General features: G+C 35.9%; 1 protein-coding gene across 1 annotated transcript; it reads right to left on the reverse strand.

The window, feature by feature from the left end:
- Positions 1–5382: 5382 nt before the first annotated feature.
- Positions 5383–13437, reverse strand: LOC130415665 (CMP-N-acetylneuraminate-beta-galactosamide-alpha-2,3-sialyltransferase 1-like). Its single transcript, XM_056741516.1, has 7 exons — positions 13093–13437; positions 9455–9692; positions 9174–9367; positions 8910–9089; positions 6853–6898; positions 6453–6572; positions 5383–6286 (listed from the first exon to the last, which is right to left on the reverse strand). Exons 2-7 carry the CDS (start codon positions 9683–9685, stop codon positions 6122–6124), a joined length of 936 nt encoding a protein of 311 aa, XP_056597494.1. The 5' UTR covers positions 9686–9692; positions 13093–13437; the 3' UTR covers positions 5383–6121.
- Positions 13438–18089: the final 4652 nt, after the last annotated feature.

The raw sequence follows: 18089 nt of genomic DNA on the forward strand, positions 1-18089 counted from the left end.
TTTGCATATATTTTTTCAGAAAAGGAATACTGGAGAAACATCTCAAAATATCAGATATAAGCAGGTAATATGCTCTGTATATTTTCAGACCTCAAATACTGCAAAGAAAACAAGTTTATATTCACATTTAGGTAAAATAGAATTTTCTACATATTTTACACACTAGGCAAAGTTCCAAAATGTTTATGGGATAATCTGGATTTGTATCACAGTTCATCATGTGCCTTGTTATGATGTCCGTTTTTTACATTGCTGTTGGAAACTTTATGCCACTCCTGAGGTTTGATTTTATTGCAATGCGGTTCTGAAATGAAAATTTGGAATGCTCTCCTCATTTTTTTTACCGCTGCATGTATAAGATTCACTAATTGACTTAAAAGTCATAAAGTTGCTTTTGACTTTTCAAAACGTCCATCACATTTTTTATAAACTCTTGATTATTGTTTGGAATTGTAAGCCACTTCGGACTGAAATTCCTTACTTTCTTCATAGATCTTGTTTAGAATATGGAATCTGTGTGTCAAATTTCTAAGGATATCAGTGTTGATAAATGATTTGCACTCAGGGATTATTTCTGTTTACTGATTATTTTTCAACACTGATTCGGACAAATGAATCCATATAATATCATAAACAAGGTTTTATCATGACATATGATTCAATAGATGTGTCAATGTATATATGAAATCACGTGGGTGGTAATGACATTCTCATTCATTTATTTGGCAGACGTTTTTATCAACAGTAAATTACAACCCACCCTAACCCCATGCACTGCAACCATTTTATTTAAAGCACGTCTGCTTCATGCATCATATGTTTTTACACCTAAGCAGAGAAACTTTTGTACGTTTTTTTTCTTTTGATCTGCTTTAACTGTTAGGCCTACATTTATGAATTTGGCAGAGATTTATAATTGTTTCTTTTTAGTAATTTCTGTTAAATATTTTGTTGTCTTTACACACTCATGTGCTCTGTTGTGTAACGCAGCTGCTCAGGAACTGACATAGTTCACTGCGTTGAGTGTTTCCTTTTAATCATAGCCATAAACTATAAAATGATTACTAGGTAGTGAGCTATTGCTAGCTTTATGATGACTATAATGTAGTTCATAACAAAAACATAATTTTATGTATTGTGTTTTATAACTACCCATCTAGGGCTGGGGAGCCAGCAACAAAATAATAAATAAAACATAACTCGAAAAAAAAGCTTCATTGGAGAGAAAAACCAGGGCAATCCAGCCTCCCGTCCCAGAGTCAACACAAACACAAATTCATATCTTTTAATTTGAAACAATAGAAAATGATTAACAATAATTTCCAAACATCAACAAATAATACATTTTATTTGTTGATGTTTGGAAATTTTTGTACTTCTTTGACTTCGCCAAATAACAAACAATCAGAATTTACTATCCCAAGAAGAGGAATTTACCTCGAAAAAGATAATCGAAAAATAAAGTATACGCACAACTTCCCTCTATTCCTATCTGACTATAATCAGGAGAAAAAGAAGTTTAAACAAAAACGGCACCCTTCCCCCTAAATTCCCTAAATCAAAAGATCATAAAATACTGAAAACCATATAAGAAGTAAAAATAATGAAAATATATTAATCAGCTTCAGTTCTCTTTTTGTCAAAGAACACAACAAAACTCATGAGTTCACTTACTCAAAAATTAATGAATCAAGACAATTAAACAACAAATGTATCTGGGCCATGAGAAAGAAACTGGCAGAAGAAAGTCTCTCTCTTTTCTCCACAGATCCACCACATCTTATATTTTGATTTCTTCCCGTCAACATTAATGACCCCAAACCTCACCGGATTGAACACAGCTGCTTTGAGCACCTGTCTTGTGTCGAGAGAGAGACAAAAAGAGAGAGAGAGTCCACACAAAACCACATCCAACACAAACATAATTATGAGCACATTAAATACATCCTTGTACGAAACAATTGCAACATAATTTGTGATCTAACCCCAGCTGTAAAAAATATTTTTACATACGTGATGTGTGCAAAGCAATACAATGAGATCCAAGCCATTGATTAAAAGTTAGCATGACGTAAAGAAGTTTATTTTAGGACCTTTTCTTTTTCTTCTTGACAGATGCCATTAAACCTTTTGATTGGAGATAATGTTTTTAGACCTTGTGTCTCAACTAAGGGTTTTTCTTTTCAATGTTTGTGTTTTGTTTTCTTTGCATGTATGTAACAACAAAGAAGCGGGAGACACAGTTGGATCTACAAGCAGTCTTTGGTTGTTTGAGCAAGACAGGGTAGATAAACAATTGGAGGTCAAAGTTGAAGTAAAACAGTCACCTCATTGTATGGGTTCAATAAGACAAGACCAAGGTTGTGGGATTGATCCAGTTTAGAGGATTCTAAAAGGATCCATAAATATATGACTTGTTTGCATTTGTTGCACCTGTTTTTGCTTTCAGCCATCAGCCGTCTGGTCATGAGATGTGTTTGTTCAACATGTTTTCAACATTGTAAACATGTTTTTATTGTAAAAGTCAAAGACTGCAGACTTATGAATTAGCTTAACCCTGCTTATGTTTTCAGTTCATAATTTTCATAGATTTATATTAACAACACTAATAATAATTTGTTTGCTATATAATTAAGATGTAGCCTACTGTATTATTATAAAACATTAGGGCCTAGCAAAAGATTGATCTAGTTTATCCTTATATTGTCAATGCATTTCACACAAAAAATGCTTATTTAATATACATATCTGGTTACACAAGTAAAATAATACCCTTGTACGCTATACGATAGATAAGAAACATATGACATGGAATGTGTGCAGAATAATTAAATATGTCATTGGAAGAATGGAACACTATATTTTGTACATACTTTACAGTCTAATGAACATATATGGTAATTTTATTCTACCTGGACAGGTTTGTGAAAGAGATATTGTTTTTGAATTTGATTCATTTGTTACGTGGGTTTAACCTCAAAGCATATCTTTAAAGTCATGCACTGAAAGGCTTTAAAAAAAGCTTGGCTTTGTCAATGCACCACTGGAATGCAGTTTTGCAGGTGACTGTCTTATATAAGGCTATTGTTAATGTGAAATAAAACCTTGGCCGCTGCGTCTGGACGCGGCTGCCATCTTGATATCAATTAAAACAAATAAACGTGCAATAAAAATTCCCTTAAATGTGCAATAACCCTCCCCTACTATATTACTCTGTTGCACTATTGCTTTACTTGCACTGCTACTGCGTTACCTCAGAGGATTTATATTTTTTATAATATTGTGTGTATATATATCTTTGTTTGTTTTCTGTTTTTAACAACTCTCATCCAGAAGAGCTGCTAAACTGCATTTCATTGTTCCCTTTACAATGGCAATAAAGCTCTATTTGATTCTAAATAAAACCTTTGATGTAGGCCGACTGCCATACATACATTCTGGGTTATTCCGAACGTTTTGCATCAGTTGAAATGAGAAATGAGAAATGAGAAATGAGAAATGAGAAATGTATACATGAAACTCCATTTGGTCATTCAGTATACACATATCCCTTCATGTAAGTGAAGGAACATACTTCCGTGGGTATGTGCAAAATCTATTTTCTCTCATAATCTCTTGTGATCTTTTTTTTGTGACGTCTAAACAATTTGCGGCATTAATACATCATCCATCATGAAACAATGGTCCAGTAGTATTGTTTGTTATATATTTTACAGTAAAGATAGAATCTTCCTCTTGCGTCAGCACACCAGATTTCAACACACTAGAAATGTGTTGGTATAACAACTGCATGCATTTATAAAATGACACGGTGAAATACATTCGTTTGGACATGCACGTTACCATTTCGAAAACAAAAGTGTGTACAGTACCAGCAGTGCGAGATCTTTAAAGTATTTTTTGTGAGACACGTGATGATCTCAAGGAAAAAGCCATTCTGTATGGCAGCCCCTTTGTTCTGAAGGCATTTGCTGGAATTACATTATGAAGAGAAAACTGTTCCTGGAAACACGAAGCACCTGACGTTACGCCAAACAGATGAAAACACATTTTGGCCCTATACTAAAAAAGGCATATTTAAGCATCTTGACTTGATTGAAATTTCAAATGCATAGTTATGACCCCTAGCAGAGGTTGATAGGATTTAGTAACCAAATCTCATGGACGTATTTTATAAAAGCCGGATGTAGAACCATCACCTGGAAGATTAAACATTTGTTTAATTGAAATGACTGTAATGAACTAGAATTACATTTGCAGTGGCAAAAAACATTTTTGTTCTTAAATTTCATTGTCTAAAAAATCCTCCCCCACCCATACATTCGAAGATTCCTAAACACTTACAGACAAGAACAGGTTATGCAACTGTAAGAACACCCACCCAGGTATTCAGAAGCGCATGCTGTGACAGTCAGCCAAGCCCCTGGGCGGAATGCAAACTGTTTCAAAGTGTAGCTTCCGTTGATTCTCGCCTTAACTTTGATAGGTGCTATCAGAAAAAACGACAATAATTTAAGTATGTTTTTGTGTAAAAAAATGTGTCTCATTCTGTGAACTAGTGACAACAGTTCATCCAAATTGCAAATGTTTTTTTTTGTTTGCCGTATGTGTAGAAAATTTAAATGGTACAGACTGGTCAAAACAACAAAAAAGATTCAATGTTTTCGGATCTTGACTACTAAAATGAAAAGTCGTTCTTGTTCATGTTCATGTACTTTAGAACCAGTTCAGAAATGTCACTTTTTCCTCAAGGCAAACACAAAATTCTTTTCAAAATTCTTTACAAAATTTTCTCACAACTATTCTCCACGTAACACATTCTCAGAACAATACACCAACTTGTACAAACCCCAACCAAAAACTTCCTCATTTTTCAAAGGTTTAACCATGTTCTCATTCAGAAAACACTTAATATAATGAACTGATGTAATCTCAAACAGCACAAATTTATCCATCAGTAAACATTCAGCAGTAAAACTGATGAGACTCCAATCAAAATCTCAGGATAATATCAATAGGAGCACAGGAAATTGTGCACCATAGAATAATCTACAGGGCTTCATACTACTGTCTGTTAACATGCAGTATAATTACAGTTCACACTTTATATGAAAGCAATTTCACTTATTTCTTGACGAGTATCCTGGAAAACAATCAGTCAATAATTTTCTCTACTAATCTCTCATGATTTTTTGTGTGACTTCTGAACCATTACAGGTGTTAATACCTAACATCCATCATGAAACAATGCTACAATAGTATTCTTTGTAATATTGATGCAGTTAAATATGATTCATCTCTTTCACTGTAAACAATCTTCCTCTTGCGTCACTACACCAGATTTCAACACACTAGAAACGTGTTGAAATAACTGAATAACTGTTTTGTGAATGATTAGCGTTTATTTTATTTATTAAATGACACAATGAAATGGCTTCGTTTGAACATGCATGTTACCATTTCGAAAACAAAAGTGTGTGTTCATTACCATCAGTGCGAGATCTTTAAAGTATTTTTTCTGAGCCACATGATGATCTCAAGGCATTCCGTATAACAGCACCATTGTTCTGAAGGCATTTGTTGGAATTACATTGTGAAGAGAAAACACATTTCGGTAGCTAGGACACTTAATCTCAACAAATAAATGACCTCATTATATGTAAAGATCTGTTTCAGGATCCCTTTACTGCTCAGTCAGCGTGAAACATTTTTTGCAGAGCAGGTGCGTCATTGGCTGATCATTCAGAAGTTATCTTGAGGAGTGGGCAACTGAACATTCTGTTGCACAATAGACTTCCACGCCCCAAAAAAAACCCATTCTCTGCTTTGACGTACACATGTACGCAGACAGGAATTTGTGAGGTGGCTAAACAAATAAAATATATCTTCACGGACAATACAGTGCCATCTCAATGTCCTACGCCCGTAAAACTGGGTCACTTTAAATACATTACAGCATGTGGAGTTTTGCTCAAGGGAAGCTTTTTCTCTGAACCAAGCAAACATTTGCAACCAAACAAGAAACGTAGCATAAATGAGTGCCTTATGATGCAGGCGTAAGCAGTACAGTTTGATCTGGTTCAATTTACTAGTCGAATGACACATGTCCGATTTCCTATAATTATCTTCTTTTGAACACCTGAATTTTGTTTTCAAGGTAAAGGCGCATCATAGTGTCAAATTCAAAGCTGCCGGGGTGAGCACCGGTGTGAAGGTTGCGTCCGGTTTTCTCAAAGTAGTGATACCAGTTTCCATACTGATCGGCACCAAACCCAAATGCAGAAACCTGTGCAAATATACACAAAAATACACATCAAAAATGAAATGACAAAACAATATTAGATCAAGCTGAATTCTATATAGATTATGATTTTCTCATTATTATATATGTTCATTATATATTATTATATATATATTTTTGTATATAATATATATTTTTTTTCAAGAATTACCTGGTCACAGATGTGCAGGGCAAATACAATTGCGAGGAAGCCAGTGGATGGATATCGGCCACGTTTTAGTAACCAAATCTCATGGACGTATTTTATAAAAGCCGGATGTAGAATCATCACCTTGAAGATTAAATATTTGTTTAATAGATATTACTGTAATGAACTAGAATTACATTTACAGTGGCAAAAAAACATTTTTGATCTTAAATTTCGTTGTCTAAAACATCCTCCACCACCCTTACATTCAAAGAATTTAACATATTATGCCACTATATACAAACAACGAGAACACCCACCCAGGCATTCAGAAGCACGTGCTCTACTTTAATTTGACAAAATAACAATCACCCCAGCCCCTCGACAGAATCCAAACAATTTCAAAGTGTAGCTTCAAACTCACCTTATGTCTGTTGGCAGTCACACTCGGCTTAACTTTCATGTAGGTGCTATAAAAGACAAGAACACATACTTAAAATTATATTACATTTTTCGGAATTTATTATTTAGTTTGTGATTAAGTAAAATGATCATATTTGTTTCATTCTGTGAACTAGTGACAACAGTTCATCCCAATTGCAAAAAACGTTTTTGTTTGCTGTATGTGTAGAAAATTTTAAGTGGTACAAACTGGTCAAAATAACAAAAAAGATTCAATGTTTTCAGATCTTGAATACTACAAGGAAACGTCGTTCTTATCAATGTTTATGTTTATTTACTTTAGAGTCAGTTTCAGAAATGACCGTTTCTCCTCGATGCGAACACACAATTAATGATTTTCTCACAACTATTCTCCACGCAGCACATTCTCAGAACAATACACCAACTTGGTTAAACCTTAGAAAAATGTGAACATTTTTGTTTGGGGTTTGTGCATAAGAAAACACATTATATAATGAACTGAAGTGTCAAGATGTAATCTCAAATAGCACACATTTATCCATCAGTAAACATTCAGCAGTACAGCTGATGAGACTCCAATCAAAATCTCAGGATAATATCAATAGGAGCACAGGAAATTGTGAACCATAGAATAATCTACAGGGCTTCATACTACTGTCTGTAAATATACAGTATAATTACAGTACACATTATGTGAGAGCAATTTCACTAATTAGACATACACAGAAGTATCATAGTTACGTTATTTAATTTATACACAGTGAAGCATGCATTCTGTAATTTAAAAATATTATTTTGCATTTTGATTATTGCATTTGACTATATCTTTATCTGAACACCATTAAGCCCAAAAACCTAAAGCAATTATTTTAACTCGTAAATTATATTTGCGGAAGACAGAGAACCTTGACTCCAGGAACGCGGCCAGTTTAAAAATGGGCTCATCATCCAGTGTCCAATCACAAAAACCCGAAAACCAATGAAAAAATGTCTTTATTAGTCATGGGAATGTGTAAGTGTAATGCACCCCAACAGCCATGGTGACCTTCCCAAAATGATAGTTTGGGAACCAAATATGACTACTGTGAGAACTTGGGTCGAAAAGCGGAGTAGCTAATGGACAGACCACCCACTGTTATGATACATATTCCCAACGTGTTATAATAGAAACAATTTATTATAGTATTGTTTTTGTCATCTCTTTCCCCACCAATTTTCGAAACAAAGTTACAGTTCAGAGGAGTAAAATAGTCCAGGGATGGAGAATAGTGTCTGACACTTAAAACCCTATAGTATTTGATCACACCAAAGTTATGCTTATAAGCACTGTATATAATGCTTTTGTTTGGTGGTCTTTTGGATTTTTTACTTACCTGTACTCATCTCTGTTTATCATTAATAAACCTGCATCATTCTCTTACTCCTCTCCAGTGTTTTGTTCAGAAATCTGGTATAAGATTTAAAAAATCCTAGATCGGCCCTTGCTTTAAACAAATCCTAGATCAGCTTCTGGCTCTAGGCACATTTTTTCCACTGGTTCTATTGGTGTGACTCAATTTCTCATTTAGTCGCACCCTTTTTTGATAGTAATCATAATTACGTTGTATGTTGATGAATCATTCTGTTAATAGGTCACGTTGATTTTTTTTTAAATAGTCGCTGTGTTTTATTATCAATGCACTGCAAGCGTGTAGGTGGGGCACACTTCAGTTTGGAGACAGAGGTAGTGCATAAGCTCTCTGCTCACTCTTTCCTGCACTTATCGCAAGTGCGTCATTCACCATTTATAAATCACATTAAATGTTCAAATAAATATTTGCCGGTGCAAAATTTGTTTTACGCACTTGGACCAAGCGGTGAAATTGTATTTCGAACATGATAAAAAAAATATCTCATTTACAACCATTTTGTCGCAGTCTAGAGCCCTGACTAGACCATTACATTTCTGTGAACTGAAGCCGACACTGTGGGATGGTCTGATGTAACTCTCCATGTCATATTTTGTTGTTGTCTACATGTAGTGGCACAATTTTTTCAGGCCGACTACACAGTCCTCACCGTGTGATGTTTTTAGTGGTGAAGGCACTGATGAGCCACTCCATGTCCAAGATCTTAAAGGGAGAAAGTACAAGGTGGGTGAAGTCGTCCATATCCACAGAGCTCTCGGGATAGATCATCCGATGAGTGGTCTTGGAACCCACATCCTTCTCAAAACCTTTGGTTGGGCCCTTATTTATCCTAACTTAACAATAAATGCAAAAAACATATAATAGGTCAGAACTGATATGTTTATGGCCGTGACATATCTCAACGTATTCATACCTAATGACAAAGTCATGAAAATCTATGAGACGTCCATAATAGGATCCTTGGAGGTTGCCAGAGTTTCCCACAACAGCACAGATTCGGCAGCGATCCGGTCCAGCATCGGAGTAGTGTTCTTTATCTGGGAAGAGCGAGAACAACTTCTCCACCACTTCGACGTAGTTGGATTCGGTCTTTAATTTCTGAAGATCCTGCAATGTTATGTAAAAGTGACTTCAGTTTCCGGAAGGTTTCTCTAAAACATATGGATCAAAGTCATTTTACAGTAAGAAGAATACCTTCCAATACTTCAGGTCACTATCACTAAGCACATGATTTCTCCTGGTGAGCAAAGCTGGGACAGAGACGTTGTAGAGTTCATTGAACCAATGACTGTGGCTCTGCTGTCTGACACAGTGAGTACACGCACAGATCCCATCTGAGAAGTCTTCCAGGGGTCGGAAGACCACAAACATGCAGACTAGAATTACACATATGACCAGTGTCCAATTTCTAATCCGTTGCATCATTCCTTCACTTCACCCATGGAGTAAAACAAACAAACAAAGATCATTTTGGAGTGTGGTTTAATATAATAATAAGCTGATCATTTTTTAAATTCCCTAACATTCACAACAACAGGTGCACTGTTTAAATACGTTAAGTGCAATAGACATATTTCAATACATTTCTAAATACCAAATACGTGGACTTCTCAAACAAACTTAAAACATACCATGTTTTGATTCCAGATACTGGTTAAAGTTTCAATCGTTTATATTGATATAAGAATTAAATCAATATATCTGATTAATGAAAATAAATCAAATATCACCATGCCATGTAGATTATGTGCGTGTCAATCTGCTGTTTGCATCAAACTAAAACTTTGACTATGTATGAAGATAAAATCCTTTATTGCAAACCACTGCGGTATTTGTATAACTGTGAAATATTGTACAGCCAAATGTACATTTCAGGGACTGTCAGAAGTCTTTCATATTTCGTTACAAATTTGTGTACGTGATTTTTCTGATTATTGCAGTTACAAATATACATACTTTTTCTTAATTTTAAATGCCATAAACAAAAACAATAAGCATTGAGTAAAACGAAACATCAATTTAAAGTAGGCCTAAAACACAAATATATAATAACAATTATAAAGAAAATGGTATCATTTTAGTGGTAGTGAATATACTCTGATTCCCCCCCCAGCACCACCACACTCACGAATGCATAGACTACGCCTCTATATGTAATCAAGAATCTATGTATCAAGTAGGCCTATGTACACAAAGGCCTACTTCTCTCAAATATTGTTCAGAAATCTGTGTTAGTGAGTACTTCTCCTTTGCCGAGATAATCCATTGACCTCACAGGTGTGCATATCAAGATGCTGATTGGACAGTATGATTATTGCACAGGTGTGCCTTGGGCTGGCCACAATAAAAGCCCACTAGGGGATGTTTACGCAAGACCATCTTCAACTGAAGGTGCAAATACCTTTATGAGTCTTGGTCTTCGTTTAGACGGAAACAGCGTTTTGGGGGACTGAAAACACAAACTTTTGAAAACGGGTCTCAAAGTGAATCTTTTTGAAAACGCCACCTTTTTCACTGAGAAATGAACATTAAATTCACGGGCAACAGCTCTGGTGGACATTCCTGGAGTCAGCATGCCAATTGCACACTCCCTATAAACTTTCGACATCTGTAGCATTGTGCTGTAAACATTTTATAGTGTTTTTTTATTGTGGTCAGTTTAAGGCGCACACAAGAAGCATCTTGATATGCCACACCTGTGAGGTAAACGGATTACCTCGCCAAAGGAGAAGTGCTCACTAACACAGATTTAGGCAGATATGTGAACAGTATTTGAGTGAAATTAGCCCTTTGTGTACAAGGGGAAAAAATTGACATTTTAGCTCAGCTCATGAAAAATAGGGGCAAAAACAAAAGTATTGCAATTATAATTTAAGTCAGTGTATAACAGCGATGGAAACAGCTGACTCAAGACTCGACTTGGACTCATGAGACTCGTAAAAAACTCCACAAACTTGACGCTCGAGTGAGGGCGAGTCACCCTAAAACTCATTACAAAGGCAAGCACGAACATTTTAAATGCAAATGTTAATTTATGCGCTAATGCGAGCTGCTGCATAACGTGAAATGCAACAATGTAACAGTTTAGGCAAAAGAAGTGATTAATTAAGTCGTTATGTACATTCAAAGATTGAACGAGACTCTAAATATCAAAGCACGTATGTGACATGTTTGCATGACTGAAGAAGACTATTCATTGAGACAGAGAGGCACGCCATTAGACAATAGCGCTTCATTGTTTCATTGGTTAAATGTACTTCATGAATACGCCCTACTGAACGAGTCATTTAAATCAAATGAAATTGAATGATCTAGTAAGTGAGTTCATGATCTAATATTCTCTGTGTTGCAACAATGCATATCCAGTAGTTACTGAACTTTTCTGAAAAATAAAGGTAATGTCCTGGTTTAGTTTCATTCGAAGGTCAAATAAATGACGTGAAAACAGTTCAATCTTTGTTTGGAACATTTAATTACACACCATGCAACTCATTAAAAGACAAAATTACAATAAAAATACGAAATTGTTCATATTAGCACATCATTATTCCGCATAAAATGTGTTATGATTTTGCAACGGTAAACGTGGCGCAAAGACCTAGTAAAAAGAAGAAAACGCAGGCTACCAAACCAGCAACAGTACTGGTTCGAATACCCAAGATATTCTGTAAAGTTAGTTTTAAAAACTTTTTCAAAACCGATTTAGGATCATACACTGTGAATTGCAATCACTATCGGAGAGAACTATTGCTAAAAATAGTACATAGACTTAAGACACTTGGACTTCAGAGACTTGTGAACATGTCAGGGTATAATAATTAACAATGAACATTTGTGCACTTCTATCAAGCAACCCTTGCACCTATAGCTGGGAATTTCTCCAGCCTGTGTTCGCATCTCTTATCATCCCAAACCAAATATTGCCTACATTGTTGTATAAATCATCTTCCTCCCTCATTTATTGACACTTTGGCTAGTTAGATACAATTCAATATGCCAACAATACTCTTATGTTAATGATAATAAATATCCTCAATTCATTAAAGAATACGCTGTGGTTTTAAAAATGGGGGCGATTTATCAGCAGAAAGTATAATACACCAGCAAACATATTACGCGATTTCTAACCCGGGACGCTATTGCGACGCAGGGCTCATTTTCTGTAATACCTGCTCCAGCGTCACACGATGCAAATAGTGCAGATTAAATGGTTACCTTTCTCCCATTTCCCCAAGAGGGGCTTGAATAGTCATATGCTTCATGCCTCCAGGTTTTGTTGCTTTATTGAAAAACTTTCGATCAGTCTCAATAAATTGGCTTGACATACCTGTTGCTTAATTATGCTTCGTTTCACCTTGTCAAAACAATAGACTGATCCGATCATTATTTCAACAGGATATTGTATATATTCCTTAAGTATTATCATACTGGAATAATGCAGTGAATGACATTTGCTGGAAGAAGGGATGCTTCCTCATAATTTCCTTCTAACCAACAAAGTAAAAGAGGTGTCTTATAAATAATTCACAAGTGTTATTCCGCCAACCATTATATGTAAAAGTATCAAAATTATATTGGCTCTTGCTGTTCATTTTGTGAAGATTCTGATGAAACTGTTGGACACCTGTTCTGGTTTTGTCCATATACTAAAAAGAATGTTAACGTATATCTCATTCCCACTTTTTAAAATATTTTTGTAATGAACTCCATGTTATTGAAATTGATTTATTGTTAAAGCTTATTTAGTATGTGACAGTATTTTGTATACGCCTTAGACAAGTTTATTTTATGTTGTGTTTGTATAGTTCTACGTGCATTAAAATAAGGCTCACCTGCATGATATCCTTTTGTGTCATATATCTCCCGGGTGCAACAATAGTCCAAAAGTCAGCGCTTCGCAGTTTTCTAACTCAAAACGATGTTTGTATCCTCGGGCTTTATTAAGTGGGTATACGAAAATGATTGATCTTTTCTAACTGTTATACAGCGTATGACTGCGTATCACGTAGACTAAAGGCTAAACTTTAATTAACAAGGCACTGCAATTGCAACAATGTCGTCATGGGTAAACGGGCTGCAAGCACAATACAACACGATCACTCTTGGAAAGCTATTTGTTTAAATGATAGGAATAGGGTTCAAATCAAGGTAGCGGTTCTTATATAATCACAGACACAACAAACGCTCAAACCAAGTGATTCTCTATTTGCGAAAGCAGAGGACACGTTTAAATGCAGGATGATGGTCACGTGCTCACATCATCAGTTTCCACCAACACACGATAAGTGGCGAGAAGAAAATGTGAGGTCATCTTTACTGACCTTTTTATCATGGCTTATTTTATTACAACCCTGCTGTAAAAGGATTCATCCCTGTAAATGTTTACAGCACCAGCGCAATAATGTTGAGCCTACATTGTTTTGTTGGGATTTATTCTAACGTACATTTGTGGTAATCGTTTAATTGGACACAAAAGTGTATTGTATTTTTAAAGCGGGGGTAACACACATGGTTGCTGCCAATCTCATATTAATCTTGAGAACATATAGAGTAGTATTGCATACTTCGTAAGATCGAAGAGTATTTAGTTTGATAACATTTATTAAAGATAGATACAGCTTTACGATTGTTTCCGAAAAAGTACGGCGCGTGTGGTGGGGGAGGCTGAACCAAAGCACGTGCGCAACCATTGTCAACTAAATATAGATCAGTTTCACTCACCGAGCTGCAGGTTGCGGGGCGGTGGTCTTTACAGGGCGGTGCTCCATATGTACGCGTCTCATTGGTTAGAGGTTCGGTAAATATTAAGGGCGATCTATGTGTCGTCTCGCCCTAACCTCGCATTATTGGTTAAACACAAGTAATGACGTCGATTGCTCGGTATGCTTCACTTCCACTATTTCTAGCATCACTGTGAGTGTGATGACACGGTCTGTATTTGGGAAGTTTTTTTTCATAAGGTTTAATGCCCACGTTAAATTAACTTGATTTTCATTGATAAACAATTGAAAAGTTCAGATGCAAAACTCTCTGAATGCCACATGCACATCATTAACTTATGTTGAGTGAATGTTTTTTATACATAGCCGTTTGCTTCAAAAACTGCCAAATACTACATGGTGCCCTATCGGAAATATACGTTATTAATGGATAAAATGCCTGTTTAAAAGAAATGGCAAACGTGGTGTACTGCAAGGACGCATATTAACACACGTGAACGTAATGAAGTTGTTTTTCGTTGTAATTTTATGTTGGTCAAATATGCTTCTGTTGTAGTTAATATTTTTTTAATCCTGCTATATTCGTAACCATTTTAATCATTTGTTGTAATGGAAATAAAGTGAATGATGTAATTCAATAATTGTGTCAACACACTAATTGGCTATTAAAATTATGGATTTAACAATTAACAATGTTAATGTTTTCGGACTGCCTTCTTAGAAATGTTCTTTCTTCGCTTAGAAAAAAATTTAACATATTTATATGAAACTGTAATAATGTTCCAGTAGATTTATGTCATTTTTCTTTAACCTTTATATTTTTATCAAAAAAATATATTTTGGAGCATTCTAGAGTGCCCCAGATCACAGTTTGAAAATCCCTGCATTAAATAACAGTAATAGAAAAAAGTAGGATAATAAATGATTATTTAATATAAATAATGAAAAAAAATATTAAATAAAAACAAGTAAATACGGTAAATAAATACATAGACACTGACATACTTTCTGAGATGAAAAATGAGAAATTTACTGTAAACAAAGACTTTGTAAAAGAGTTCAAACTGATACGGTATCCATATTCTAATCAAATATATGTTTTAAATCTATCGTCTAGCTAACAAAGGATGCGCCAAAATCAGAATCAAAATCAACCTAAGTAGTAGAAAGACTGATGCTTTCAAATTTACAAAAGACTGGAACACTTCCCTTGAAGTAACTTTCATTGGATTAAGTTTTTTTTATCATACTATGAATATTAATAAATACATACAGAGTTTATATTTCAATCGGTTTGAACGGCACCGCATTAAATCGAACAACAATGATTTTACCATCAGTTCCTGGTTTCAACATCATTTCCTTGTAACCAATGTGTAGAGTTATGGGCAGAGCGACACATGAAAGCTGTATTTAACAATAACCCCGCCTGCTAACCAATCGGATATGTTGAGGGCGGAGCTCCTCCCCCATAGGTAGCACCGCCCCGCACTGCAGCCTGGTGTATTTGTGTGCAGGGCCGGATTATCCAATAGGGATTATTGCCACAGTCCCAGGGGCCCATGCGCGGTTGGGGCCCAGGCAACAGGAAGAAAATTTAACATAACAGCGTTAATACGCCACATTCATACTGCCATGCGTTTCCCCTGCCCGCGCACATGGAGGTGGGAACGCAAAACAGTGTTTCTAAATAAAGAAGTCTGTCTTTTGAAGTCACTTTTCCTAGACTTCTAGCGGCTTTTGTTCAGAAGAAGCACATCTGCGCATGCTCCTGCTCTCGCGCGCTTTTCTGGGAGAATTATCCAGTTGTTACTAAACAGTTTTACATGTTCGAAAAAAATCTTTCCGAAACCTGTACGATCGCTTGGGAGTGTATCGAGCACAGAAATACTCCGTAATACAATTCTGGAAACTTAGGTTGCTTAACCAAAGTGACCTTGACATATTAAAAGTTCGTATAAAGTGAGATGAAAAAGACCATTATTAAGTTATATAAAAAAGTACTTTTATTCAACCAAACAGAAATGTTTTTTAATCAAATAACGCTGTTTTTATAATTTTCAACTTATTTTTCACCCCACAATAGCCAACTGAATTAACCAGTCTTCCTAAATGACTAAAATGAACAAAGCATTCACATCTTGCATTCCATGTGGTTCACTTGAAATAATTCTATGATCTCTTATATTCGCTATTGACTAAAATGTCCAGAGCGATGAGCTTTGTAAATAATCAGTGCGTTTCAGAGAGGCGGGGCAAAGAGGAGATGTACACATATGCCCGGGTTTATGGAAAATACAGCATTTTTAACCTTAAATGGTGTACACATACATTACATTTAAATGAAACGATAATATTCATTTTACCTGTGTAATTTGACCCCCTTATTTTAAACTGCGCGTACGCAATAACGCGTTTTAATGTAGAAGCTGGAAGTATGGTCCGTCCGTCCGTCCGCATCCGCGCGCCGTCCGCATGACGCAATTTTGGTTATCAGAAGGGTCCGCTCTCGTCCGCACACCCCGTCCTCGTGCAGACCATTTTTTGAGACACAACAGCGCATGCACAAAAAAGTATAACTCCAATAGGGGTCCATACACAAAAGTTTGCAGTGTGCCGTTGTCGAAGAAGAATGATACAAAACCAACAGGCGGGAAACAAGAAGAGTAAGCTTAGAAGCATATCCTTCTCCAAACTCCAATTCTCCTTCTCCAGTTTGGTTGTTACTCTTGTTGTTTGCAAGGCAAAAACCCTTCCTCAATCATTAGTTTTCAGTATGTCTGTAAATGACGCGACTCAGCGCTGCCCTCGGTCTGGTAGAGCACACAGACACATTTGAATTGCGAATGTGTTGACCTCGGACGTCAGCGCTTAACCCGTGATGAGTACGCGTAGGAAGCTGTGCCGACGGGTTTGTGCGCGAGACGGACGCGGACAGTCAAGCATGCTAACCCCTTAATACGTGTTAACGCGTTAGTTTCACACGTTTTGTCTCTGTTGGCCTTCCATACAAGAAATCCTTTGCGTTTCCATTCGGATCGGATGCTATACATTCAGTTACATTCAAAGCATTGTAGGGCTTAGACAAGAAAAAAATATTAAAGATAATACAACCCAAAAAAAGACAAAAACAGAAAGACAAAAATCACAATTTTCAATTCATTAAGCGATAGGCTATAAATTATTTGATCAAATAAGTCTAAGAAAATTCCTGCTTTCATTATTTACTTTTGACAGTGTTTTCGAATGTTTTCCAAAATAATTCTGCACATTTTGGAGTGGCTATTTTGGTCAGCTTAAATACGCCTTTTGTGTACACAAAAAGGCTTTCAGCTCATGAAAAACGGTGTCAAAAACAAAAGTGTTACGTTTATAATTTTGGTCAGTGTATTTAAGCATTCGTTTGTCAAAGAAAATATCTTAATTCTTTCTTACAGACTTGACATGTTTTGGAGCTTGTCTAATATACGTTTTCGAACATTTCTCACTTTGAAACTCAGTTGGCCCAATAAAAATGCGTTACAAAACTCGATCTATTCCATTGCTGACGTTTCTAGTCGACTCCACAGCTCGATTTGCGAAGTGTCGGTTTTCATTTCTTCTTTTCAGGTGGGGAAGGGCGCATCTCAAACAAGCCTTTTGAATAGCTATATTTCGTGGTATTTGTGTGGAGCTCCAACCGGCTCTGGCTCCGACCGCAGTGTCTCATTGACATGCCTAACTGATTGACAGCTGAATTGTTTTTAAAGGCGTGTGTATGTAAAGGAATTGTAACCGAAAAGGTCTTCAGTTTCTTATATTGTGAATATACGCAATGCCAGAGGTAAACATGGACTTCAACAATATGTTAAAAAATTAGGAAAATATGACAAGCATATCGCACAGTGATATTGAGAAACGTCAAATTCAGTTGACCGACTAGCCACCTATGGTGGTGTCAGGAAGACGATAACAAAGCAGGAATATTGGAATACAAAAAATGTATGTGGGGCATTTTTGTTTCGTAATCAAATGGCAAAAAAGTGATTCACTTATACGCTACAGGAGATCAACCTGCGATAATTTTAAAGTATAATATATATATAAATAAACAACACATCTACATAATA

This window comes from Triplophysa dalaica, chromosome 25 (genome assembly GCF_015846415.1).
Source record: "Triplophysa dalaica isolate WHDGS20190420 chromosome 25, ASM1584641v1, whole genome shotgun sequence".
In the NCBI taxonomy this organism is placed as follows: Eukaryota; Metazoa; Chordata; class Actinopteri; order Cypriniformes; family Nemacheilidae; genus Triplophysa; species Triplophysa dalaica.

Coding starts and splice junctions, on each gene's coding strand:
- LOC130415665 (XM_056741516.1), bottom strand. CDS start 9,685: ATGATGCAACGGATTAGAAATTGGACACTGGTCATATGTGTAATTCTA. Junction 6,899..8,909: donor ACCACTAAAAACATCACACG/GTGAGGACTGTG, acceptor TGTCTTTTATAG/CACCTACATGAAAGTTAAGC. Junction 6,573..6,852: donor TGACTGCCAACAGACATAAG/GTGAGTTTGAAG, acceptor TTAATCTTCAAG/GTGATGATTCTACATCCGGC.